Source organism: Carettochelys insculpta, chromosome 3, assembly GCF_033958435.1.
Source record: "Carettochelys insculpta isolate YL-2023 chromosome 3, ASM3395843v1, whole genome shotgun sequence".
NCBI classification, from domain to species: Eukaryota; Metazoa; Chordata; order Testudines; family Carettochelyidae; genus Carettochelys; species Carettochelys insculpta.
In genome coordinates, this window is record NC_134139.1 from 147,008,535 (window position 1) to 147,035,029 (window position 26,495).

The 26,495-nt window shown below is 41.7% G+C and overlaps 1 protein-coding gene across 5 annotated transcripts in view; it reads left to right on the forward strand.

The window, feature by feature from the left end:
- The window catches only part of SENP6 (SUMO specific peptidase 6), a 157,296-nt gene that overhangs the window by 50,378 nt on the left and 80,423 nt on the right, over nucleotides 1–26,495 (forward strand). For 3 of the 5 annotated variants that reach the window (XM_074990984.1, XM_074990986.1, XM_074990987.1), the window contains exons 5-7: nucleotides 4,655–4,756; nucleotides 15,984–16,004; nucleotides 25,314–25,384. In XM_074990984.1, coding sequence (XP_074847085.1) covers nucleotides 4,655–4,756; nucleotides 15,984–16,004; nucleotides 25,314–25,384 — 194 coding nt within the window. The remainder of the gene's footprint in view (nucleotides 1–4,654; nucleotides 4,757–15,983; nucleotides 16,005–25,313; nucleotides 25,385–26,495) is intronic. The other 2 variants (XM_074990988.1, XM_074990985.1) reach the window with 1 other exon arrangement.

The following is a 26,495-nucleotide window of genomic DNA, read 5'->3' on the forward strand; positions in this document are numbered from 1 at the left end:
ATCTTACAATGAAATCACAGAATTACGTGTAAGCAGATGAAATTTATGAAATTCCTTAATTTGTCAGTGATGGTGTGAAACTTGGGGAAATCACTGGGCTTCCGTTCCTTCCCAGCCTCTGCTTCCACGTATTTGTAAAATGGGTATAATATAACCCACCCATATAAAATATGTTTTATATCTTCTGATGGAAAGCGTTTTAAGTTAATACAGCAGTGTTGTAAAGCAGTCTTTTCGGAATGTGGGTTGTTCAGGGTATGTGCTCACTGACATGAGGTCTTGGCCTTTATTTAAAAAAAATAAGGTCTCTAGGTGTTATGGTTACAGTAATGCACGTGAATTACAGGCGGAGCTGATAGAAAGCTATACTTCAGGTTGCCAAACACTTTCCTTTACAAAACCCTGTTTGGTTGTTTATAACAACCATTCACACTGAAATTTCATATTTGCAATTGTGTTCTGTGAGCTTAATTTTTTAATGTTTCAGAATAATGGTCCAGCTGTTTCTCAGAACCAAGCTGTGGAGAATATTTTGTTTTACCCATATTAAATTCTTACCTCGATTTCATTGGGAGGTTTTAGCATGTCCATGCTTTGGAGTATGATCTTGAAATTTAGCAGGGGTATCATCCTGGTGTCAGCCATATGCCTTTTATAACTCCCATGAAAATCTGCCCAAGTTTGGCCAAATTAAAAGCCTCCCTAAAACTGCTCTTCACATAAATTTAATGGACACTTGTTAATTTGGCAGCTAAATTGTCTGTCTGAAAATTCCATTTGTACTGAGTATGTGCCCGCCTTCTGCTACAAATGCTGGGCAGGTGTTTCCCTGCAGTTGCTGTGCTTTGTAGCTTGGGGCCATTGTAGCATTAGGCACAGGAACTGAAAGCAAGAAGTCTGTGTACTCAGTGGTGCATGCACATTCACATGCTGTCCTTTCGCTAGGGATAACCTCTCCTACTGCATTCAGATAGTTGTCTTGCTTAGGAAAGGTATTGACACCAAGAGCTGTTGACTTTGATTGGCTCTCAGCTGCTAGCCCAGCTCCATGTAACAATGGCTTTTCTACACAGGGGTTTGACAGTCAGGCGAACAAGAGAAAGTTACGGCTGGAGCTTCAGTTGTGTTCATGTCACAAAGGAGAGACTTTAAGAGCAGGATTCCTCTTTGTGTAAGAGGGGGAGAGGATTTGGAGTAAGTGTCCAAATACAAGGTGTACTTGCATATGAGAGAAGTCAGGAGAGACTCTGCCTTCCTGAAATGTGTATGAACTTCTGATTCTGAGAAAGGGTAAGACCAGTCCAAGAGATGGTGTTTTTCAGGAGTTTGGTTGGTTTGAAAGATCTGTAACTCTGTAGCGTTTTGAGTAAAGTTTCTGTCATTGAGAAGTTCTGTTGTTAAGTCTGTGCTCTTGCGTTCTGCCATGTTGTCCTCAAAGGTGTTAAATTAGAAGCCTGGTGTGTACGCAGCTGAGGTGCAGCTCTGAGGGTGCATGTGTATGCAACAGGGAAGGTCACTGGTTTTAAGCAGTGATTTCGGGGATGTGAAGTGGCTGGGTGGCAGTTCTTCATGGCCCAGTGAAGATCTGATGATTTCTGAGGATGGGGTTCATGTTCCTTCTAATCAGGTCCAGATTGGTGCATATAACAAAAATCATGTGGTGGGTTTGGGGTCAAGGGTAGGAGCTTAGGGCTAGGGTAGAGGGTTACAGTGTAAGTCAGGCTGTAAGAAATTGAGCCAGTATTTAATAGTGAATGTAGTATAATTAAATTCAGTATCCTTGAGGGAGTAATTGGGACAGTTGTTAGTACTGTATTGAAATTTAGGAGAGTCTTTAACCTTTTCTTTGCTTTTTATTAAAAATACATTGAAATTACAGTGAAATTAAAATCCTTAGACGTGATACAGTAGCTACTTAAAGGAAGTACAATTCTTCCTGAAGGCGTTCATATCACTGAGCTAATAGGTAAGACAGAACAAAAATCCAAAGCCAGCAATACTCCTCTGTTGTGACAAATCAGGGTACAATCCCATCTCAGTTGCTGTGTTCCCTTCCCTCCCCAGCCCCGCTACATTACATTGTCCTTTACAGTACTTTGCTGCTGTAACCACCAGCCCAGACTGTAGATCAACAGCCTGCAGCATGCAAGTCACTCTATCACACAAGTTTATATAAACCCTGTTATTTCTTTAGTAGAAATATTATGTACTTCAAATGGTGTTTTCCCTGAACACTTCAGTTTAAGCACACTGGACTACATAAAACAATAAAGTAAATGTATTAACTACACAGAGATTTTAAATAAGTATACGTAATGAGGCATAAAAGTCAGAAATGGTTTCAAGAAAATGAAGTTAAAATGCTACTGTGCCTAATTTAGAATCAAGCAGGGTTTCCCCAACATATGCCTTCAAAAGTGTTACTGATTAAACTTGTTAGGTCACGATCCTTTCATCCAGAATTCCACAAATGTAAATAGTGTGTCCCCTTAAAAGGTGCAGAATTTCTGTTTCCATACCAAGCAGCCAACTTCCTGGTGGTTGAGGCAGCCAGCTAAATAGGTAAATAGCATTATTTCTGATCCACCCAAGCGGATGACAGAAAAAGGTTGGCTCTGTTTGGCCACAGAGTATACTTGTCATACACACTCCAATTTAGAGTGTCAAATTAGGTAGCATTACTTGCCAAATATGGCCACAGAAGGTAAGGGAAGTTTGTGAACTTCATTGATGATATTCCTAAAGAAAGGAAACAAGAATTTAAGTCTCTGATCTCTGAAAAACAGTCACACAAGCTGTACTTGAGTTGTTCCTTAATGCAGCTGATTCTGGAGCCAGATCTGCTACAGCTGTTGTCATGCAACAAGCATCGTGGTTTAACTCTGCATCTTTCCCTAGACAGATAGAGGAGGCAGTTGAGTCTCCCTTTCAATGTAAAGAAATTGTTTGCAACTAAATAAAAAAACAAGGTGCTGCATATGATGAATGAGTCATGGGCCACACACTGATCCCTTGTAATTCATACATGTGCCACAAGAAGACAGTTTTGACTATTAACCATATAAGAGGAGCACATACCCCACTTAAACTCAACAATGCGAAAGGCAGTAAGAATGTTGGAGCTGCAGACCATGACAATGACACCTACTACCATCATTGGCACTTTGGCACTTCCCTCTAACATGCAAATTTGAAGGCTTGGTCGAGGGTCCAAAAGAGACCTATCCTATTGCTCTAGCATTTTCATTGCTCAGCTGTTTATATATTGTCTATTTCCATTCTACTGGAATGTGTTTGACCGCCCCCAGCCATTGACAAATCACCAGCTTGGACTATACTATGCTTTTGCTATGTAGATGCACCCTGCAGTCCCACTTTGGGGAATCCCATCATAAGTGGTTGTGATGCTCAGAGGTAGAGTGTTTCCAGCTGGGAGAGTAGAACCTTTCCCTGTGGAACACAGTGGAAAATGGTTTTATTTCTATTGCTTTTTGACACCAAAGAAGAGTGGAGACTAGTGGCCTATCCTCATCTTCAGTTGACTGAAGTTCTTTTTTTTAAAAAAAAAAAAAAAAAAAAGTAGTCCATGAGGGTCACCTTAACAATAATAATACCAGCTCGAGAACAGGAGGCCTAGTTTTCAGCCCTTAACCTGCATGATGAATAAACAATGTACAAAGATTTATAGAAGTTGAGGGAGAAAATATTGGAAACATTCCATTATAAAAATTGATGATTTTCCCATATCACGAATGGCATGCTAAATTTTGATAATCACATCTCAATATAAATTATACCAAAGATAGGAAGTCTTTAGAGATGTGCAAGTGATTAATCATGAAAGATCTTCCAAATGAGAGTATGAATAGATTAGGGCTGCTTTAAAGCTGTGACAAGGAAGAGAGGATTAAACACCCTCCCCCCCCCCCCCCCCCCAAGGAAAGGAATGAAAATGAAGACAGCTAAATTAAAAATAAAAGAAAATTTTAAAACACAGTGCTTAAATTAACTTGGCGAGTTCACAGCTACAAAAGACTTTTGAGACCAAGCATCTACCAGCATTGAACGAAGGCTTACGTTATTGTTACATGTTATAAAATATGTGTCCTTTGTAACCACAGGTTGCCTCAGGTTAGAAAGAAATGTTCGTATTTGGCAGGATATTCCATAATTGTTCATTATGTAGTCTTTTGCCCCTTGTTTAAAGAGTCTGGTACTGGCCAATGTGAGAAATAGGATTTTGAGCTGTTTTGGTATTGCATTTATGCTCCTGTACACATGGAAGTAGGCCCTCAGCATTGCCAGGGTTGGAACTAGAAACATTGATTTCCAGGTCTAGGCTCTTTTTAGGTTTTTGTCTTTGTTTTTTGTTTTCTTTCTTTCTTCAAATTTAATGTTTGTGACCACAATTATAGAATATCCTAGCAAAAGGTGTAAAGCAGTGGGTCACAATAAGAAACTGTTTTTGGGGCCTGCAAGTCAGGAGAGGCTATGAATCCTCACTTCAACTGTTTTAGCAAACCAATCTAATTACATAATTTTGAGTGTTATTGTAGTTACTTTTTAGATTAATATTCTTTGTTTTTTTATTAAGTTTCTGCAGTTTTGTTAATTTTGTAACTTTTGCTTACCTTATTTTCTATAATATTTACAGTGAAAATGCCCAGAATATAACTTGTCCAGGAACCATAGTACATGGTAGACGTTTTCACCATGCTCATGCACAGATACCAGTAGTAAAAACAGCAGCCCAAAGGTAAGATGGAAGAAATAGAGTTGTTATTCTTGTTCCCCTCATGCTTTCCCACGTGTTCATTTCATTTGTTGCAGTGGTTGAGTGCTATGTTTTTTCTTAAAAGGACTTTCATACTGTCTTCCCACTGTTGAGCTCTGAACATGGCAGTCTTCCTAGTATCAAGGATATTTTGAAGTAAATGGGGAAGTGTGACTTGATAGTGCTGCCTGGATCCTTTTAGTATCTGCCTTCACTGAGCTGTGAAAGTCTCTGTAAAAGCCTGCATTCTTTACCTTCTTCATTTTGAAGTAACCTTTCACTTAGAATATCCCCCCTGCCCAAAAAAAAAAGTTCATATGCTAGCATTTTGTGGAAGTTAACCTTCCAACTGACCAGTAGTTAATCACAAAACTATTTTAGAAAAGGTGTCAGAACAGTTGAAAATCAGGTACAGTAGGAAATCACTTGGTAAACATTGCTGTAATCACACTTGGATTTAAAAACTAGCAGGGCTTCCCCTTTGTGGTGGCTGCAGCCAAATTACTCATTTGCAAAGGAGCTGCTGATGGCCGTGCTCAGGGAGCCCCACTGGCCAGGAGCGTGGACCTGCTGCAGGCCCTGGCAAGGGGACACCACTGGCTAAGGGAGGGGGCAGCAAAACACTGCAGGGAGATAAGCGCCCCCCACTTCACCCAGCCTGCTCCTGCTCGGGCCCCTTGTCCTGTTCAGACCACCTAGCTCTGCTCTTGCCCAGACCCCCACCCTCAGCCTGTTCCTTCCTGCATCATCCCTTCCACCCAGATCTCTTACCTCTAGCCCACTCCCGAACCCCCAAACCCACTTCCAACCCCACCTTACCTCCCTGCTAAGTCCCCAAACCCGAGCCCATTCCTGCACCCTTCCTCAGACCCCAAACACCCAATCCCCAGCTTGCCTCTGCACCCTCCCTCCTAGACAGAACCCATGCACCCACCCCAGCCCATGGGGGACGGGGAGAGAAACCAGCTTGAGCCAGGTTCTGCAGGGCTCTCTGACAGGGGCTCTGGTCCCAGCCCTGCACTGCAGAGGGGCCTCCAGGGGGTCTCTGGCCCCCGCCCTGTACCACGGGTTACGGGGGCTCCAGCCCCTTCCTGCAGAGGGGTTTCCATGGGAGTCCAGCCCAGCCTCATGGTGGGGGCTTGTACTGCAGGGGCCGCAGCAGTAGGTCTCCGGCCTCAGTCATGTGCCACGGAGTGGGGCTTCAGAGGTGCTCCTGCTCCAGTCTAGCACTGCAGCTTCCACCCCAGCCTCCCACCCCAGCTCTGCACCATGGAGGCAGTTCCAGGGTGATTCTGGCTCCAGCCTCATGGTGGGGGCTTGTGCTGCAGGTCCTGCCATGTTAGGGCCCAGACCTTCTCTCCATACCACAGAGGGGAGCTCCAGGGAGGACTCCGCACTGCTACGGGGGCCTTCACAACCTGGCTCTGGCCCCAGTCCCACCTTCCAGCCTCTCCGGGAGGAGGGACGGGGCAGGGGACCCCATACCCATGCTGCTGTGAGGGTCTTTACAGCAGGGGCTGCGGCTGCAGGCCTGCCCTCCAGCCCCCTCTTGTGCTGTCTGAGGGGGAAGGACGGGTGGGGTTGAGCTCCTGCCACGTGACATTAAACAGTGGGATGGATGGACAGACAGAGAGCTCTCCTTTCATAATAGTACAGCCTCCAGTTTCTTCCACCGGTTGACCAGGATTGAATAGCAAATGCACTGAGATACAGTACTCATATTGCTTAAAAAATACAGTAGACATAATTGTTTACTATGACACACAAACCTTAAACAGCTATCAAAATAACTGGAGAAATACGTATCTTCATTTGGACTACTCATTAACAAGGTTTTGCACATTTTTCTCTAAAAAGTGAAGTCTTAAGAGAAGTATAAGTAAATGTGGTTAAGTATCCTGCAAAATTCTGACCATAAAATACAAATATTGAATTGAACTTAAACATTTTGTTATTTGTAAGATGTCATTGCCAAACCTTTGGCCATTATGTTTGAAGACTCTTGTAGATCAGGGGAGATACTGGGTGACTAGAAAAAGTCAAACGTAGTGCCCATCTTTAAAAAAGGAAAGAAGGATAATCCAGGGGACTATAGACTGGTCAGCCTTACCTCAATCCCTGGGGAAATAATGGAGGGGATCCTCAAGGAATCCATTTTGGAGCACTTGGAAGAGGGGGAAGTGATCAAAAGTAGCCAACATAGATTCACCAGAGGCAAGTCCTGCCTGACCAATCTGATTACCTTCTATGATGAGGTAACAGGCTCTGTGAACATGGAGAAGTCAGGGATGTGATATACCTTGACTTCAGCAAAGCCTTTAATACGGTCTCCCACAACATTCTTGCCCATAAATTAAGGAAATATGGATTGGATCTTTGGACTATAAGGTGGATAGAAAGCTGGCTTGACAGTCGGGCCCAACGGGTAGTGGTCAATGGCTCAATATCTGAATGGCGGTCGGTTTCAAGTGGAGTGCTGCAAGGCTTGGTTCTGAGGCTGGTGGTGTTCAACATCTTCATTAATGACCTGGATGAGTGACTGGATTGCACGTGCAGCAAGTTTGTGGATGACACAAAACTAGGGGGAGAGGTAGATACGTTGGAGGGTAGAGAGAGAATCCAGAGTGACCTGGATAAATTGGAGGACTGGACCAGAAGAAATCTGATGCGGTTCAACAAGGAGAAGTGTTGAGTCCTGGACCTGGGGTGGAAGAATCCCAAGCATTGTTATAGGCTGGGGACTGACTGGCTCAGCAGCAGTATGACAAAAAGGGACCTAGAGGTTATGGTGGATGAAAGTCTGGATATGAGTAAACAGTGTGCCCTTGTAGCCAAGAAGGCTAACGGCATACTAGAGTGCATTAGGAGGAGCATTTTGAGCAGATCTAGAGAAGTGGTTGTTCCCCTCTATTCAGCACTGGTGAGCCCACATCTGGAATATTGTATCCAGTTTTGGACCCCCCAGTATAAAAAGGATGTGGATGTACTGGAGCAGGTTCAGTGGAGGACAACAAAAATGATCAAGGGTCTGGAGCCCAACACCTCTGAGGATAGGCTGAGGGATTTGGGCTTATTTAGTTTACAGAAGAGAAGACTTATGGGTGATTTAATAGCAGCCTTCAACTTCCTGAGGCGGGGGCTCTAAAAAGGAGGGTGAGAAACTGTTCTCAGTGGTGTCAGATGGCAGAACATGGAGTAATGGTCGAAAGTTGAAGAGGGAGAGGTGTAGGTTAGATATTAGGAAAAACTACTTCACCAGAAGGGTGGTGAAGTATTGGAATGCGTTGCCTGGGGGGGGGTGTGGATTCTCCATCCCTCGAGGTTTTTAAGTTCTGGCTTGACAAGGTCCTGGCTGGGATGACTTAGTGGGGGTTGATCCTGCTTGAAGCAGGGGCCTGGACTAGATGACCTCCTGAGGTCCCTTCTAGCCCTATGATTCTGTGATTGTAGTAGTGCCCTTTGTGTGGATTGAACACTGTTTGGAAAACAATCCATCTATGCTGTAACTTAACCTCTCCTTTTATTTCCCATTCCTCTTTCCTTTCCTTTTCTTTTTTTAAAGGTTACACAAACCACCAAAATAATTTTGTTGCAGGGAAGTGTCTATAAGGGATCTCGAAGGATCTTCTATGTCTGATATTGATGGATATCTTAATGGTCTGGATAGCTGTAAACATTAAGTTAATGACAAATGTAGTTATTAAAATAGGAAGATGTATAAACATAAGTGACAATCAAGAGAGTGACTTAAATTATAAACATGAGCAGAAAATAAATGCACCTCTTGTTGAAAAAATGCAAGATGATAATGCATCTAGAAGAAAAACAACATATGGACCTTCACCAGAAGTTAGAAATCTAGGAAGGAATGATAACAATAGCAAAGTTGGTACAGTGGACAGCAAGTAAGACATGAATTTACAGAATGATAGCAGTACAAAACAAAAATGTAACTTGTGGCTGCATATGTAGAGGTTTCATATTGTAGGTCGTATAGCTTCTCTGTGTTTTGTCCAACTCCAGGAGCAACAGCAACAGGATGTTCAGTGCTAGGCTGCTTAGGGCCATATGACATATTGAGTAACAGAAGGATATTTTAAAAAAGCCCAGTGAGAAGTAAGAGTCCTTGAAGGGCTTTTGTCTTATGAGGAAAGGTAGAAAAAGCTATATAATAGAGTATGCCACTTAAGGGAACATATGGTGGGGAATAACAGTGCAAAATTTATAGAATGTGAACACTGACATTGATGAGCCTACAGCAAGGTGTAATGAGATGAAATTAAAGGAAGACACTTAAGGAGAATAGTAGGGGAAAGCTTCTTAACAAGATATGTTTGATTGGAATAGTCTTCAAGGCAAAATGGTGGCAATCCCATTGCTTGGGACACTTCAAACTCTACTAGACCAAAATAAGCAACAGTAGTAAATGTGCAAGTTTGTGTTGGCTGAGAGATGGAAGGAAACCTATTAGATTATGTAGTCCATCTCTAAATTCTGTAAGTAATTCAAAAAGTTAAAGTTGGAAATTTCTTTTTATGACATCTTCCACTGGTGATATTGTTGGTTTAATGTGTTCTACATTCATCATGTATTGAGATGCATGTGAGTACCAGCTAAGTCATATCAGACAAATGTGAATGACATCAGTACTTATTTCCTCCAGTACTGGCAAACACCAGGGATTCTTTATATCTGGAAATAGATAAATGACGATAGCATGTATGTTTTCTTAAAGATGTGCTCTTATTCAAACAGGAATTGTTTCAAGAAAATCCTACAAATTTTAGTACATAATTCAAACTGGATTACTATTTCCTTCTGGCCTTATCCAGAGCATCTCATATACACACTTGGGGTGCATCTACACTAAGAACTAACCTCAAAGTTAGGAACTGCTTCGAAGTAGCCAGAAGAGAATCTACACACACTTTCCCTTACTTTGAGCCCAGCTTCAGCGTCCTTACTCTATTCCCAGGAATGAAGTAGTGCCCTACTGTGAAGTTTAACTTTGAAGTAGGGTAGGTATAGATGCTCAACTTCAAAGTTATTTCAGCAGTGAAGGCACAGCCCTGGTGTATATAGCCATTTTCTCTTTGTTTTATAATTAAAAACATCCCCTCCTACAAAAAAACTCAACGTGCTTTTGATATCTGAATGTTATGTAAGTATGAGTTAGAGATCCTTTGTTGTTCTTCTGTCCATGGTTTCTACGTTCATATGCTACCTTTTTATCTATGAGTTTCATAGATGTACTATGCTGCTACATGAGTGCTTTTTTCCATAGCAGTCCTTCCTTTCCTGTCCTTATTCCTCTGTTATTAGCCTGTGAATAATTCAGGTCACTTCTGGTGGGCGTTTTTGTCACATCCAGTGTAGGCCCTTAATTGTATCTTGGGGTTTTTCCTTTCGCCCCCAACATGTGTAACACTGCTGATTAAATGGTGTTATTAATTAAGGTAATCCAGGAGTTTTTTTATCGTAGTGCAGGGCCACGAAGGATCCACAATACAATAGAAAGTGTTCTGTGGCTCTACATTTGTGTCTCACACATTGTTCCTGTCCCCTACACCAGAAGATTGTTCACCTAAATTATATCCTTGTACAGACAGCACAATAATTAAATTACTTTGCATGCCCACAGTATGCTTCTTACATAAGCAGCATGCATCACTACCAGTAACACTTTGTACCTATATAACTAGTAGACTGGGAATTATGAGATGACTTCCAAAAGGCAGTAACAGTAGACGTAAACAACACTGTGTCTACAGTGACACTGCATTTTCCTGACTGCATAAGTATCTACATCTCTTGTAGAAGTTATTAAATTAGTGTAGTGGGTAACTTACTTGGCTGGAGTAATATTTTATAGTACAGTAAAACCTCGCTTTTACAGGCCCTGATTTAGCAGACTTTGGAAACAACAGACGTCCCCTGTTATTCCTGAAGTCTGCTAAATGGGGGTCAGTAAAACCTTAAAAGTCCCTCCTTCCCACCCCGAATTAAGGGACTTACCTGCTGCAGCCTGGAGGAGCCTCTGCCGCCACCACCACCTCCTCTGACAGAGCTGCCACATGCTCCTGTGGTAGCTCCTCCAGGCTGCGTTGCGTGGTGGCGCCTGTAGCTGCCTGTGGTGAGGCAGCTCTAGCTGCAGGTGGCAGATGGTTTATGCCATGCAAGGCCAGGTGGCTCTTGCCACAAGGCCAGGCACCCCATGGCCAGGTGGCTCCAGCTTCGCGGCCTGGGGCCCATAGCGAAATAGCTCCAGACGCATGGGAGCAGGAGGCTCTTGGTGGGAGTTCAGATGCCCTGTGGCCAAGCAGCTCCAGCTGCATGGGGCAAGGTGCCCATGGACAGTTGCCCACCCTGCAGGCACTCGTGGCCACCTGTGACCAGGCGCCTCCAGCCAGTGGGCTCCAGTGGTTCCTCCACGAAAGCTAAGGAGTGGCTGGGATTTGGGGTTTTTTTGTGGGGGGTGTTGTTGGGGTGAGAGTGGGGCTGAGAGAGTCCACCAGGAAGGGGAGTAAACCCTCGCATTTAACAGACTGTCTGGAAGAACAGATAGCCCTTAGTCCGTTAAATGGAGGGTTTACTGTAGATATTTGCAAAGTTAGTTCAACATTGGCAACTTTATGGTAATCTGACTAGTCTAGACAGCATCTCAGACACAAGTGGTCATGGCTTGATCAGAATTACCAGTGTGTGCAAGAAAAATAAAGTCCAGACTAGGATTGTTAATGGTTAACCAGTAAGCCTCACTCTGAATGGATGAAGCTTACCAGTTACAATTAACTCAGGGGGACTGGACCAGCCCCCCTGTGCTACCACAGGTGGGGGGCATCCAAGCCCACTTTGTAGCAGCCCATATCTGTGGTGGGTCCAGCCAAGGGCACACTGCAAGTGGGGACACCCTAGCCTAGCTGGAACTGCCCTGGTCCACAGTGAGCTGGAGATGTGTAACCCAGCCAGAGCTTCCCCCATTTGTGGGGTGAGGGACACTGCTGGCTTGCCCCTCCCTGTTTAATCAGTTAACTGGTTAAACTTCACATTTAACTGGTTAACTAATTAAATGGGATTTTACATCCCTAGTCCAGACCAGTAATATATTTATATCTGTTTCTTTAACAAGGCCAGTTTTACAGTTATGAAAGCAATCATGACCCAAATCACCTGGGAAGAATTTCATCAGAAAAATACATATAATTGAGAATCACTTGAACATGGGTGTCCAAAAAGCCACAATCAAGGAAGAAGGCTGTGCTGATTAAACAACCAGTCTGGTTTAGAGGGGAAGTGAAGACAGCAAAAAAAAAAAAAAAATATATATATATATATATATATATATATATATATATATATATATATAAACTAGTGAAAGAAGCAGGATGCTGACAGTAAGGAATATGACAAAAAAAGTTATGAAATATAGACAAGTGATAAAGAGACTCAGGCAGAAATCTATGGCCAACAGAGTCGAGAACATCAAGGAAAAAAGCTATTGGGACTGATATTGATCCATTCCTAAATGGAAATGGCAGAATTATTAATGATAATGCAGAAAAGGAAGAAGCGTTCAGTACATAATTCTGTTCTGAATTTGGGATGACAGTCTCCTCATATGCTCTGTACAGTCTCCTAGTATTTATGAAGGATATTAAGCAGAAGTTAATAAGGATAAATATTTTTAAATCAGAAGATCTAGATAATTTTTATCCAGATGTGTCAAAAGAGACTGAGGAGCTCAATGAATAGTTCTGGTTGTTTTCAGTAAATCTTGAAGCATGGAGAAAATGAGAAGACCTCAATATTAGGTTTCTGCCAGCTTTTTAAAAGGGCTAACAGGATGACATGGATAATCGGCTGTCTCCCAAGATTTCATGTCAGGCTAAGACAATGGAGTAGCTAATATCAAATGACTTTAATGAAGAACTAAATGAGGATAATGTAATTTCATGCAATTAAACATCGTTTACTGAAAACATATTTTGCCAAATTAACTTGCCTTTCTGGAAGGCATTTTACTGTCTACTGCATAAAACTGGTTTAAGTAGAATAGTATAAAAGTAACATGACTCATTTTAAAAACTGACAAACTGATAGGCCTCAGTGTAATTGGCCTTATGATATTTAATGTTTTATCAATGACCTGGAAAAAAACGAAAAGATCACAGGTAAAATTTACAGATGAAAGTCATTGAGAAGTGGTAAACAATGAAGAGGACAGGTCATTGATCCAGTTTGGTCTGGCTTTCGTGGAAACCAGGTACAAGCAAATAATGTATCTTGGTATGCTTTAATATAGAGCTATTGCACTGAGAGGAAAAAAGCATATAGATCATGCTTACAGGATGGGGTTGTGTTCTGGGAAGCAGTGACTGAAAAAGATTTGGGGATTGTAGCAGGTGCTCATCTGAATGTGAGGTTCCAAAGGTGCTACTTTGGCCAAAAGAGCTAATGAGATCCTGGAACGTATAAACTGGGGACTTGCTAATAGGAGAAGATAAGTTATTCTGTCTCTATTCTTCTTGGCAGTCACGTGATAACTTATAGGACATCTTCACGTCACCGTCCTGTTTTTGAGTCCATTGATGCCTGATTCTGGAGCCACGAGGTCTAATCAGAGAAAGGACAGATGTTGGTAGCTGTTGGAGGAACACTGGGCAGTTTTTGCTGCGCTCTCTCTCTCTCTCTCTCTCTGTTTGGTGGTAATAGGACTTCCACTGGTATACTGTGTCCATTTATGGTTCCCCAATTCAAGAATAATATTGATAAATTGGAGAGCGTTCTCAGATGAACTCAGTGATGGAATAAACGTTAGAAAATGTGCCTAATTGAGTCAGCTTCTTGAGTCTGTCATCTTGACAAAAATGTTAAAGGGGGATTTGATTATGGTCTGTATGTCTTTATATGAGGAACAAATATTTAACAGTGTATTCTTCCAGACACTGAATTGTTTTATATCTTTCTCTGCTGGCCTGAAGTTGAAACTAGACAAATTCAGGCTCGAAATAGTGAGTGTATCATATACAGTGAAAGTGATTGTCTCTGAACAATTTACTCAGGGTCATAAGCTGTGTTTCCTGTAATCTTTTCCATCTTTGTGTGGACTTTTAAATCCACGTGCAGAATACATTTTATTATGTGCACTGAGGCATGTGTAAATACATACCACCTGTAGAAACAAAAAAATTGGCTATGGGTGCTCTGCTAATCAGCTGGGCAGCAGCTGAATCTTTTCTGAGTGGTGGCACAAGTGCACGGCTTACAGGGATCAACAGTTATTGGTATTTCTCTATCAATAACAATTTTTAGATCAGAATTGGATGTCTTTATAAAAGATCTATGTCCTGTGTTATGCAGGAAGTCAGATTAGGTTATCCTGAGGGTTCCTTCTGACCTTGGAATCTGTGAATCCACTCTTATTCTAGTTTTACTCATAATGTAGTCAGATAGTCTGTGCGTGTGGCAGATTTAAGCCCCTCAGTGACTAATGCACCCAACAAAATGTGATTTAAGTAAAACAGCATTGGGAGAATGAAAGTAAAAACCTTTTGACAGCTCTGAGTTGTATAAATTCTGTGTGGAATTTCCTCTTTTGTCATTTCTGAAGACTTATATTTTTCATTCTAGATTGGATCATAAGCAAAATTAATGTGGTGGTTCATTTCAGCTCTAGTAGTACATTCTAGCTCTGTTATTTCAAATAATGTGCAAGTCTGCATTTTGAACCCTTTTCGCAGATTTTTCTCAGATCCAGATTGAAATAGCACAAGTATGCTTCATGTCTCAACTGGACTTTGTTGCATGATCTTAATGGAATAATTTAAGACAGTGATTGTGTTGATGCTGGTTTGTGTTCTGGAATCTCTCTCTCATTCTTCTGAAGCTTAAAAAAATCACAAGTTTCCTTTTATAGTTTATTTTTCTTTAGGCAGATTACACTAAAACGTTGTATAAAAAGTGAAGCATTGGCGTGTGGACCTTAATATGCATTCAGGATTTTTCTGTTCTTATATATGCGGTGTACTGAGTTAATATGAAGGATTATGGAGTGGGGGGAGGAGGGGAGTATGCTCACAGGCAGCTCTAGAAAAAAACTCTGTTCACTCCCTATTGCTGGTACAGTATCTGAAAAATTGGGTGGCGGTTGCAAGGAAAAAAGACTTTCTCAAGACTGTTCGTAGACTGTGCTTTTGGGGCCACTGCCTTCCTTGCATATCAACCTTGTGTACTAAAGAGAGTGACTTCCAAAAATGTGAGCATCTGCCGCTCCTATTTGCTGTAAATAAAACCATAAGATAGTAGGAGACCCATGGGTGGTCTGTACCAGCTAGTAAAGGTTCACAGGGCTTGGGCTAAGGGGCTTTTAGCTTGGTGTATACTTTCTGGCTTGCTCTGCCACCTGAGCTCTTGTACCTTCCCACCTTGCAGAGTCCATGAGCCAGAACATCTACACTGCAGTTAAATAGCCTCTTGGCCTTAGCTGCGCCAGCCAAAGTCAGCTGGTATAAGCCAACCATGGATTTTAATTGCAGCGTAGACATACTCTGAATGTGTGATACATTTGGAACTTCTTCCCAGGTGCTGCTTGTCGATGTAGAGAGAGCTGCTTCTGTTTCTTTCCTCCTCAAGTACCTGGTCTCCTATGGACACTAGATTATTTAGTTGGTTTTATGTGATTTAACGTGAATATTTGTGATTTTAATATTTTTCGCTTGCGAATATTACATTTGCAGTCTAAATATTTTTAAAATTGTATTTTGAGTAACTAGGATTGGGTTGTTGCGTAATAATGCAAATAAATGGAAAACTTGTACACATTTGTTTTTCATGGTAGTCCAGCGGGGATAAAGGAGAAGATTCTATCTTAATACATGGCATGACAGAATACAAAGTTATCTTCTACAGTGGAGTGACTTAAAGCAGATCACCAGTCTTAACTCAGAATTAGTCAAGTCCTGGGAGATCGAACAGGTTACATGTTGGTGTAATATTTGGCCCACTGCATATTGCTGGTTTAAAGAGTAAATTATATTTGTGTTTACTGTGTAAAAATATTGACAGCATTTTTAACTTTTAATTAGAAAAGAATTGCAACATAACTGACCATTAGTAGTAGTATATATTTGATAATTATTAAAATTTGAGTGATGTGGAACAAATGTGGGGCATTGCATCTTATGTTTTTCTCTTCTTTCATGTTTTTAAGCAATCTGGACCGAAAGGAAAGGTAAGTTTTTTAATGTTGATGTTTAACTCAGTGATGGAATGAGCATGGAAATAACTAAGTTAACCGAGTGATTATCAATACTAGCTAAAGAATAATCAGTACAATCATGGTCAGTTCTTCTGCCTATGAGCTATTTTATAAATATAATGGAATACAAGCAGTAGCTTTATATCCAGCTATAGCCAATGAGTGCCTTTTTAATATGGACAGTGTACTGGGTATATTTGCATATAGAAATATTGTGCATATATGCAGATAACTAATATAGAACTGGATATTGACTTCAGTTTTTTGTGCAAGTTTAGAATCTAATTTCTAGTCTTTTGGTATTGCAGGAGAGATACTGCTATTTTGATTCTAACAATATTTTAATAAGCTATTTTTTTCATTTTCTAGCAATCTTGTAGCTTTGAATAAAACTCGAATTCCACCCTAAATATAGTTTTATTCATTAAATACTAGTTATACCAATAAACCAAGATATAGAGCAAAGAAGGAAATACACTATTAAATCTGATTTGGTGCTGTTTCTTGTATTTGTGTGGAAACTGAAGTTTGCCATGTCACATATTTCATGTGACTTGGAAAATGCTGGTCTCTGTTTATACTTTTGTTGTAGTTAAGTATACAAATAGATGGAAACATTTTGTTCATTCCTAATACTTTATCAAAAGCAAACAGATTATTAATGTGATGTCATTTATTCTACATGAAAATAATTATTTTCTGTTATGTGGCAATATAAATTGGATATTAAAATTGAATTGATTAAATTGTACATTTAGTTGAACTAAAATTGAAAATAATTTACGTAACTGTATTCAGTAACTTCATTTTGGAAATTCAGGGTTTAGTGGATTGATTGTAAATCGAGAGTATTGCTTTCTGTTACTTACCAAAATAAAGATTTAAGGCATGCTGAGATCAGTCTTGGCCTTCATGTTTTATCCTCAAAAGGGGGGTTGACATTTTTTTCTATTCCTTGTTTTTTGAAACCTGTTTTGTCATGATTTTTCCCCAGTTTTATTGTGTAGATATTCAAAAATCAGTTAGTTTTCTGTCCCTCCCCCCCACCATTCATCACCCTTAAGGGAACAAGAGGCACAGAAAACAAGCCTTTGAGTGTAATAGGTCAGGTTAAGATCATAGGGTCTCTTGGTCTGGCTCTGAGAGTTATGCTTCTTTCTCTCTACATTGTAACAACATGGTTGTTGAGCCCTAAACTTTTTAGGGCAGAAATTCCACCTCTGAAACTGACTTTGCAGGATCCTGAAGACAGTAGTCCCTGGTTTCTCTATGTATGAGATGAAACATAGCTGTAAGAAGTGGCTCCAATGGCAAGGGACACACCAGGCAAGCCCTAAACTTATTTGACAGGAATTCCACACCAAAGTCTTGTGCTTCGAAAGCTGAAAGCCAGTGGGCCCTTTTTGATTGTTTCTTCCTGCTGAGGTGAAGCATGGAATCTGACGGTATTCCAGAGGAACAAAGCAGTTAGATGAATAGGAAATTGCCAAGGGACAGTGTGCTCCAAATCCTGCCACAGGGTGGTCCAGGCTTTTTTTTTTTTTGGGTGGGGGGATGTCTCTGCTCCAGGGAGGACTTGATATTGATTCTGTGTCTTCTCTTACAGTGATGGCTGTTTTTTCTGGATTGCTTCCCTTAAATATTGGTTATCCTCCTCCTACTTGAGGGAACAGAAACCAAAGCTCTCGTTAATTAAACAAATAAACTGACGAATCTTAACTGGATTGTGTTCCCAGTGACTGGAACTATGAATGATTTTTTGAGGACATTGTGGTATTCACAGAATTATTTTTAGGTAGTCTAATAGCAAGAGAAATGTGCATGGTCCTCAGAAATATTTGCAATAGTTCTTTAGCTACCTTCTGGGGGACCTTCAGGAATTATACCCAAGCCCCAGAGTATTGTACCTGCTGTTTCATATGTCCTGGATGCCCATTCAAAATTGAAGATGACTGGTTTCAGATTTATAAACAGGATTGAACAGCCAAGAGGAATTTGCCTCAGAACTTTTTAAAAAATGTATTTGTGAATGTTTTCTTGGGAAGCTCATAGAACTTGTCTTTCAAGTTAGTTTTTGTATATCTAATATTTTGTTTAGTTCCTAAATGATTAGTTGAGACCAAAAATGGAAATCATACAGTGAAAACTTACCACTGATTTAAAGTTTTCTGCTCTAATTGGGTGGGGACAATTCTGTTGGTGTTTCTATGGTGCAAGTAAAACTCTTGGTCTCATATCATCTGTGTTCTTCCAGCTCTGAAAGTTTGTTGTTTTCTTATTTTGCTTTATGCCTTTTTTAGGTGGGTGAGGCTTCTTTAGAGTGACTTGAAGCAGTTCATGATTGTTGTGCCATCCCCCTCAGATGCCACGTTTCAGAGATAAGCAGGAAGTTTGGCATGAACAGGATATTTTGGATATTTATACATCAGAATAAACTTAACCCACCCTTTCTTTCAATGAAAGTCAAATTAGCAAAATAAAAAGCCTAATTTTTAAAAAATCGTTAATCATTCTGAGGTTTGCATAGATAATGTAATTCTAGAGATGCTGTCATACATGTAATGCAAACAAGGTCTTATAACTAATTCTGTTGCTGGGATAGATGGCCACATACATTCCATTTGATATCTTTGGTGGGGAAACAATGAGAGTGAAGAATGTTAATACAGTAGGGTGTCGGAGTACGCGAATCCAGAGTACGCAACCCTGCTCTTATGCGGCTGACCCCGATTCGTACAGTAATCCCTTGCTTTTCTTGGCCTCACGGTGCGCAAAACTCTCTTTAATGTGAGTTTTGCACAATGTGAAGCTGCTGGGCTCTCAGCCTGCCTAGCTTCTCGCAGCTCCCCATAGGCAAGGCAAACTAAGAGCTCCTTCCTCCTCCCTTCCTAGAGCATTGCCCCCCCCATTAAACCCCCCCACTGGCTCAACACCCCAACTTCCCTGCCCCTGTGGCTGCAGCTCACCCCCCCCATGTGCCCTGGCGTATCTCCCCCACCCCCAGCGGGGGACTCCAGCCGCACACCTGGGGCTCCCCTCCAACCTCTGTGGATCTGGCTCCAACCCTTAGGCCCCAGCAAACCACCCCCTCCTGCCATGGACCCAGACCAAATTCCTCCAACCCCTGTGCGGCCCCAGCTCAGCACATGTGGTGCTCCAAACCACCCCCGGTGCACCCTCCCCCGCTCAACCCTCCCCCCAGCTCACACACACACACCTCCCGCAGTCCCAGATCACACACTGGTGCGTGGAGCTCTGTCTTCAACCCACACACAGGGCTCCAGCTCCCAGCCCCTGTCATGCTGCATGGGTCTCTGACTCCCCCGCACCACCCCGCCCTAGTGCACCCTCCAGTCAACCTCCTACGCAGCTCAGCCCCTCCCCCCGCCATGGCCCCAGCTCATCCCCACCATGTGTGGGGCTCCAGCTGCCACTGGCATGCGCAGGGGCTCTAACCCCCCCTGCCAGATTAACCCATCCCGGTTCCCCCCCATTGTATCCCCCCCACCAGCCTCCAAGTCCACTGGGCTGTCAGCCAGGAGTGCACATGGGGCTCCAGCTGCCAGCTGCTGCAGGCACATGAGGCTCTACTCCCCCCAGCTAACCCCCCCATCACCCCGTTCAACCCCCCACGGTCCCAGCTCACACAAACGGACACCCCCTGGCACATGGGGCTCTGGCTTCAACTTGTACCTGGGGCCTGCAACCCCCAGCGCATGTGGGGGCTCAGGCTTAACCCCCCGCCCAGCCCCCTCTCAGGGCCCCAACCCATCCCCCCAAGCCCTCCCCAACTTATGCAAAATTCAAGGTGTGTGAGGGTTGCATGGAATGCAACCTTCGTGTGCCTCAGGAGGGGTGTTACTGTACATGGAGTTTGAGTGTAAGTTATTTTTATGTTCATGAATAAATGTATATATCATATTTTAGATCTAGACCTGAAAACTGAGGTCTTAGCCAGAAGTTAGACCCACCAAATTTAACTAAATTCTGCTGAGACGATCGAGAGATGATTATTTTATGTTATATCAAATTAACTGTCTAAATCATATGACGGAACTTGAAAGCCCCCAATAAACAGGTAGAGAAATGAAAACTGGGACTTTAAAATTTCTTTGAGGTTGCGCTTCATTATGAAGAAGCGCAAGGCAGTCATTATGATCAAGGAATACATGTACACTCCAATAAAAACCCCATGGCAGTGAGTCTCTGAACTCTGGTCAACTGGCTTGAGCTGCAGGGCTACGAAAATAGAAGTGTAGTAATTCAGGCTCTGGCTGGAGCCTGGACTCACCCTTGTGAGATTTCAGAGCCTGGGCTCTAGCCAAAAGTTCAATGTCTACACTGCTATTTTTAGCCCTGCAGCTCAAACCCTGTAAGTCTGAGTCAGTTGAGCTGTATTCTCGGACCTGCTGCTGCATTGTGTGACGGTGGTTGTTTCTTGCAGTATAAACATACTCAAAGGCTGTGTCTACACTGCCCCTCCCTTTTGGAAGGGACATGTAAATGCAGTGGATCAAAAATGCTAATGATGCATTCATATGAATATTGAGCACCTCATTTGCATAATGACCACCACTTGCTGTGTCAAATGTGCTGCTTTCAAAATGCTAAATAGCCGTGTATATGGGGTTCCTTTGAAAGGAAGCCCCACTTTCAAAAGCACCCTTCTTCCTAATTTTTTTCAGGAAGAAGGGCACTTTTGAAAGTGGGGCTTTCTTTCGAAGGAACCCCGTCTACATGGCTATTTTGCATTTCGAAAGCAGTACTTTCAACATGGTGAGTGTCTTTCGTTATGCAAATGAGGCACTGAATATTCATATCTACACCTCATTAGCATTTTTGATCCACTACATTTACATGCCCTTTTCCAAAAAGGAGGGTCAGTGCAGACACAGCCAAACAGGCCTTCCAGGAATTAAGATAAAGTGACTCTTGTAGTTTTGTTTATGGCTAAAATCTCTGCTCTTAAACTTGTTCTGAAAAATATAGACTATTTCAGTGAAAAAAAGGATTTCAGAACAAGGAAGTTTTTTGGAATACCTCGTTGCTGATGTCCCCTGTTTGACGGAAGATAGAGATTTAGGAAGTTCATCCTTTCATGTGCTACTAGAACCATGTTAAATATATTCTTATTTTCTTATTTCAATGTTCAATGTTATTTTCTCTCATACATTTCCCTCTGTTGCTTCTTGTCACTTGTACACTGTCAGTATGGGATAGACATACACAGTTGGCCTCAGGATTTTGGAGAAAAGGTGATAGTTTTCAAGTGCTCCTGCCCTCCATTTATTACATTATTAAACGCAAATAAGGAAAGCACTGCCACCAGGCTTCTGGGATGCATAGACAGAAAGCTGCCTTTTATGCTGATTCCTTTGCATAATTGTCAATCTGGCCTTATTTTCTCTGTTACGTACAATTTTGGCCATGTTTGCTTTCAGCTAGTATGTGATCCTTGTAGTCATAATTGAGTTAATTGCCAGAGGCCTACATTTAATTGTCCGGTACCTTGAAGCATGACGACATGCTTCAAGATGCCTTGTCTTGTGTCACTTGATAGCTTCTGTTAGGGAGCTTACACTACAAATGATGCATTACAGTAGTACACAGTCGAATATCATTTTAGCATTCAACTTATTTTTACTATTTAGCAAAATATTATATAAAAATTAGTTCAGCGTTTATCATACAACTTTTAAAGTAACGTCAGAAGTATGAATATTCCATGGCAGATCGCTGTGTTATGTGCTGAATTTAACTGTGCATTGTGAACTGTGGGTTAAGATTGATTGGAAAAAATTGAGAATGGAATATGTGTAAGATCTAATTTTGTAAGAAAAATTAATACACTTAAGAAGCCAATTCACATTTGAGTTTGTAGAGGAGGGTTTGTATATATGTATCTAATACTGGTACTAAGCTTGTACTCTCTTGCATTCAGACATTAAAATACTATCTAACAGTTTTGCAAAGAGTAATGTCAAATATATGATAAGTCAAGGCATGTTGTGGTTGGTGAGATAAGAGGATTGTTAATATTGTAATAAACTTAAGTCATCCTACTAGCGAAACTGTTTTATACAGTTATATCTCCTATACTGCATTAATACATTGTAGTTCTACTTATTCCTAATGTTTGAGATAAATCAAATATTAAGGATAAAACAAGCTAACTACATGATGTCTACATCTGTAAAAATAATATGTCCTATGTGCTGTAGCCTTACAGGATTACACCTTAACTGTTTTGAATGAGCCATGGATCTTTTGCTTTTTTTTAATTTCTACCAAAACAAGTTGAACAAAACCACATATTTTTTTTATAAATGTGTAAAATTTACTTTTTGGTTCAGTTTACATGCATTTTAAAACACAGACTGGAAAGAGTTATGCAACAAACATACTTCCCAGAGACTGAGAAGCAAAGAAATTAAAAAGTTAAGGACTATACCATTACATGGTTTCCCCTCTGCCATCCACAGGCACAAATCTTCAACTATTGCAGCTTCTGTATGCTACATGTTGCAATTTTATCAAACTTCTCCCTCACTGATCCCTACCGTACACTGCTGCCTCCCAGTACTGTCAGATATGGATATTTGGTGTGCTGGCTTGGTAAAATGGGTGCCCAGAAGGCATTGTAGATAAGCAGTGTTAGTCAACAATATAAATCATGGCAAAAATTAATCTAGAGACAAATAGTAGACATTTGCAAGTAAATATTTATTCAGAGCCAGGCAAACTGGATATGAAATTAAAAGGGCATAATAAATTTTCCCTTTGGTAGATTTCCCACATTGAAAACTGGGAGGTGGGAGAAAGGGAATTATGTTGCATACCAATCTCATTTCAGGATACAAGCTTAGTGTGACATTCGTGAATTCTATTATTCACAAATGTTGCTTCCCTGGGGCTGGGGGGGGAGTGTGTCACAATATCTTTATACTTGTGTCCAGTTTCCCCTTCTAATACCAGAAACCACTGGCTAACTCATCAGCTGTTTCATGGCACAGTACAATTAGTTCAAGCAGAGTGTGGTGGGGCCTCAAGCCCTACGTCTTTTCTGAGGGCCTACCTCCCTTGTCAGGCCTTGATGTTCTAGTCAGTATCGCCTAGTCAGGCCTCACCAGCCTGGTCAGCATCCCCTCACTCAGGCCCGGTGGCCTAATCAGTAACCCCAGCCCAACAGCCTAGTTTGTATCCTCTCAGTCAGGCCTCAGTGGCCTGGTCAACCTTGACAGGCCATTGTTTCACCTTTCTAGGGGCCACAGAGGTGGGGGGGGAGGAGCCCAGGCTCAACCTCTCCACCGAGGCTCCAGCACAGGGGCCTGCCAATAGTGGGGATGTCTCCCCAACCACCAGCTCAGCGGGGATTCCCACTGCAACATGCTGAGCTCTCAGGATACCTCCTGGCTCCCTGCCTTGGGCTACTTCCAACCCCGTTTTGGACAAGACGCACCCTCCCGGCTCTGGCTTCTCCTCTTGAGGCTGCTGCTCCTCCTCAGGTGGCGGGTGCTACTCCCAAGTTATAGCAGAAGCTCGTTCTCTACTGCTGGCTGGGCCCAACTGACTGGCCTCCCTGGCCTTTATACTTGAGCTGCAGTTGAGGAAGGGCAGTGGGGGAAGGGTCTTTTCCATCCAGCAAGCCTGGTCCCCCACCCCTGTGGCTAGTGTGGAGTTGGTAAACCCTGTGACGTTGAATCATTTTATGTATAGGATAAAAACGTTCTTTCCATTCTCTTTAACAGCTGCTTCTGCAATAGCAAAAGTTGGCAAAGTAATATGGTATTTTAAAGAAATGCCAAAATTAAGGTAGCACATGTGCATTTATCTTTTCATATGGAAAATTTAGAGATTTATTCAGCGGATGTGTGCTTGTTTTTAAAAATAATCAAAGGTGGGAAAAAAAGCAGGAAAAATGACCCCAATAAGTAGTCAACGTATCTTCTCTGAGTAGTAATTAATGTTCAGTGAACAACAGGCTTGTATTTAGTTAGCATGAAACAATTATACTTGTATACAGCAAGGTCTCAATATTCGTAAGGGTTCAGTGTTCAGGGCCCTCGTGAATGTTGATTTTCGCAAATACGGAACCCCAGGCAAGTGGCGGCTGCCAGTGCTCCAGCCCCAGAGCCCCAGGCAAGCGGTGGCCACTATTGGTCTGGTCCCAGAGTCCCAGGCAAGCACTGGCTGCCGGGGGCTCCGGGTGAGTCCTGGGGAAGTGGCAGCCTCCGGAGGCTACCCCCGCAGCCCCAGGGAAGCAACATTTGTGAATAATTGAATTCACGACTGTCACACTTGCAAGTGTCGAGACCTTACTGTATATAATAGATATCTTCCTTACAGAAGACTGGGGAATTATTATTAAATTGCTTATATGTTTATGTATAAAAATAAAAAAAAAAATTGTATTCAGGACCCTGGAGGGGAGACAAAGGGGGCAGTTGCCCCAGGACCTGACAAGTAAAAGGGTCTGGGGTATCGGGAGCTACCTCTGCAGTCACAGCTACCTTCTGGAGTCCCTTCTGGGCCCTTTGTTTCCAGAGCCCCGTGTGGTGTAGTCTTGGCAGCCTTGAGGGCTGGCTGGGCGGTGCTGAGGGGCTGGCTGCCCCTACCATCAGCCTGAGTCCCTGCTGATTCCAGGAGGCCTGGAGTCAAGCCGAGCCTCCTTCTCCCTTTGCTCAGGATCTGGTGAAGTTTGCCAGTTCTGATCATATATCCTACGAATAAACATTTTCATATCTTTCTAATTTGGCCAAATCAGTGTTTTTAAAAGAAAAACAGAAAATGTTCCTCTGCTAAAGTCAGTTTTTGTAGTTTTACCTGTTTTGGCAATACAAGCCTTTTAAAAAAGAACTTGTTTGTAATGTGTTTTTAATCAATGAAATTCTAAAAAATGGATCAACCTTTTTTAAGTAGTGTTTAACAGAGCAGGAAGTGGTGTTTTCCAGGAAGATAACTTGGTTTGTAAAATTTCATCCTGAAAAGAGAGAAATCCCAAGTTTTTAGGCACTGGAAAAGGAGATTTAGGTTGGAAACACGAGTGTAGCTAGTTCTCTGGTAGTCAAATTCAGGTTATTAATTTCTGTGTGTCAGAACAATGAAGAACAGATTTCAGTGTATGTCAAATATGTAATCGAAGAAGTTGTTAGCTGTCTTAATTGAAATATGTGCATATTCAGAGTGCCAAAATTCGTAATGTTTGGCTTTGGTGAGATGTGTAACAGTGTCAAAATATATTAGTTCCTGTCAAGACTACAACTACATTCTTTTTTTTTCCAGGAAAGAATATCCCCCTCATTTTCAGAAGATAGAAATTGACCCTATTAGATTGCCTCGACCTCAGTTGATGGGTAGGTATCCTTAGCATTTCACTTTTTTTTTTAAAAAAAAATCTAGGTAGTAAATCTTTATTTTAAATAAAGTGTTTTAAACCTGTCTGTGCCAAATTCTGTACACATGCTTATCTGAATCTTTAGTACGTTCATTGATATCAATAAGATTACTATATTTATACAGATGTGTATAAAAGCTGGCTTTTGGCCCTTTTTGCAGACTGAATTATGCAACATATGCTATCATATTATTGTGAATTTCAAATTAGAACTGGAGTGGGGGAAAAAAGAAAACCCTAAACTCTATCATCAGTGACCAAAATAGCATCTCTGTAACACTGCAAAAGTGAAGAATATGTTGTGTCAAACCAGTAAGAATCCCTCCACTGAAGAGCTTACCTTTGTACAATGCAAAAGAGAGCAGCAAAATATCCTTGTAGCTTTATATTCTTCATGGAGCAGCATCTTGAAGTAGGAGAGTAAGGGATGAATTGTTTAGCTATGCAGTAGCATCCAGAAACCCAACTCAGAGGTGAAGCCCCATTGTACTAAGAAATAGGAAGACTTGAAACTGCCAGGAAGAGATTACAGACTTTGAAACAAGACTCAACTAGTAATAGCCTGTCAGATTGGGGGATGAGAGGAAGTTGAAAATGAACAACCGGTTGCCCTGGTTCTTTGAATCCGAATTACAGTGAGTAGGGGCTGTTCTATCATCAGCTGGCTCCCATGGTCCATGTGCCAGCTGAAGTGAGTGTGAGTTCACTTTCCATTTTTGATACATTCCTCTACCTTTTAAAGGGTTAAGTTAAAGGAATGAGGCTTGGGATCTGGTGATTAGACCCTTCTCTGTGCCTGATGTGGTCTTCCCCTTTTATCTAGGGAATTGTCAAGTATTTGTTCCTTTTGCTCTGTATAGGCAACTTAGTGAGAGTCAAACACAGCAAAGTATATGCTCTTAATTGTTGATTGTGGCCCCTTGAAATGTTCAGTCTACAGGTTAAAGAGGCTGGACACTACTCAATTAGGAAGAAAAACCAGACTAATTGTAACTATTTTTTTAAAATATTTTGAAAGTTTTGCAAGTTAATTCAGTAGACAAAATACTCAGCATATTAGCACTTTGAGT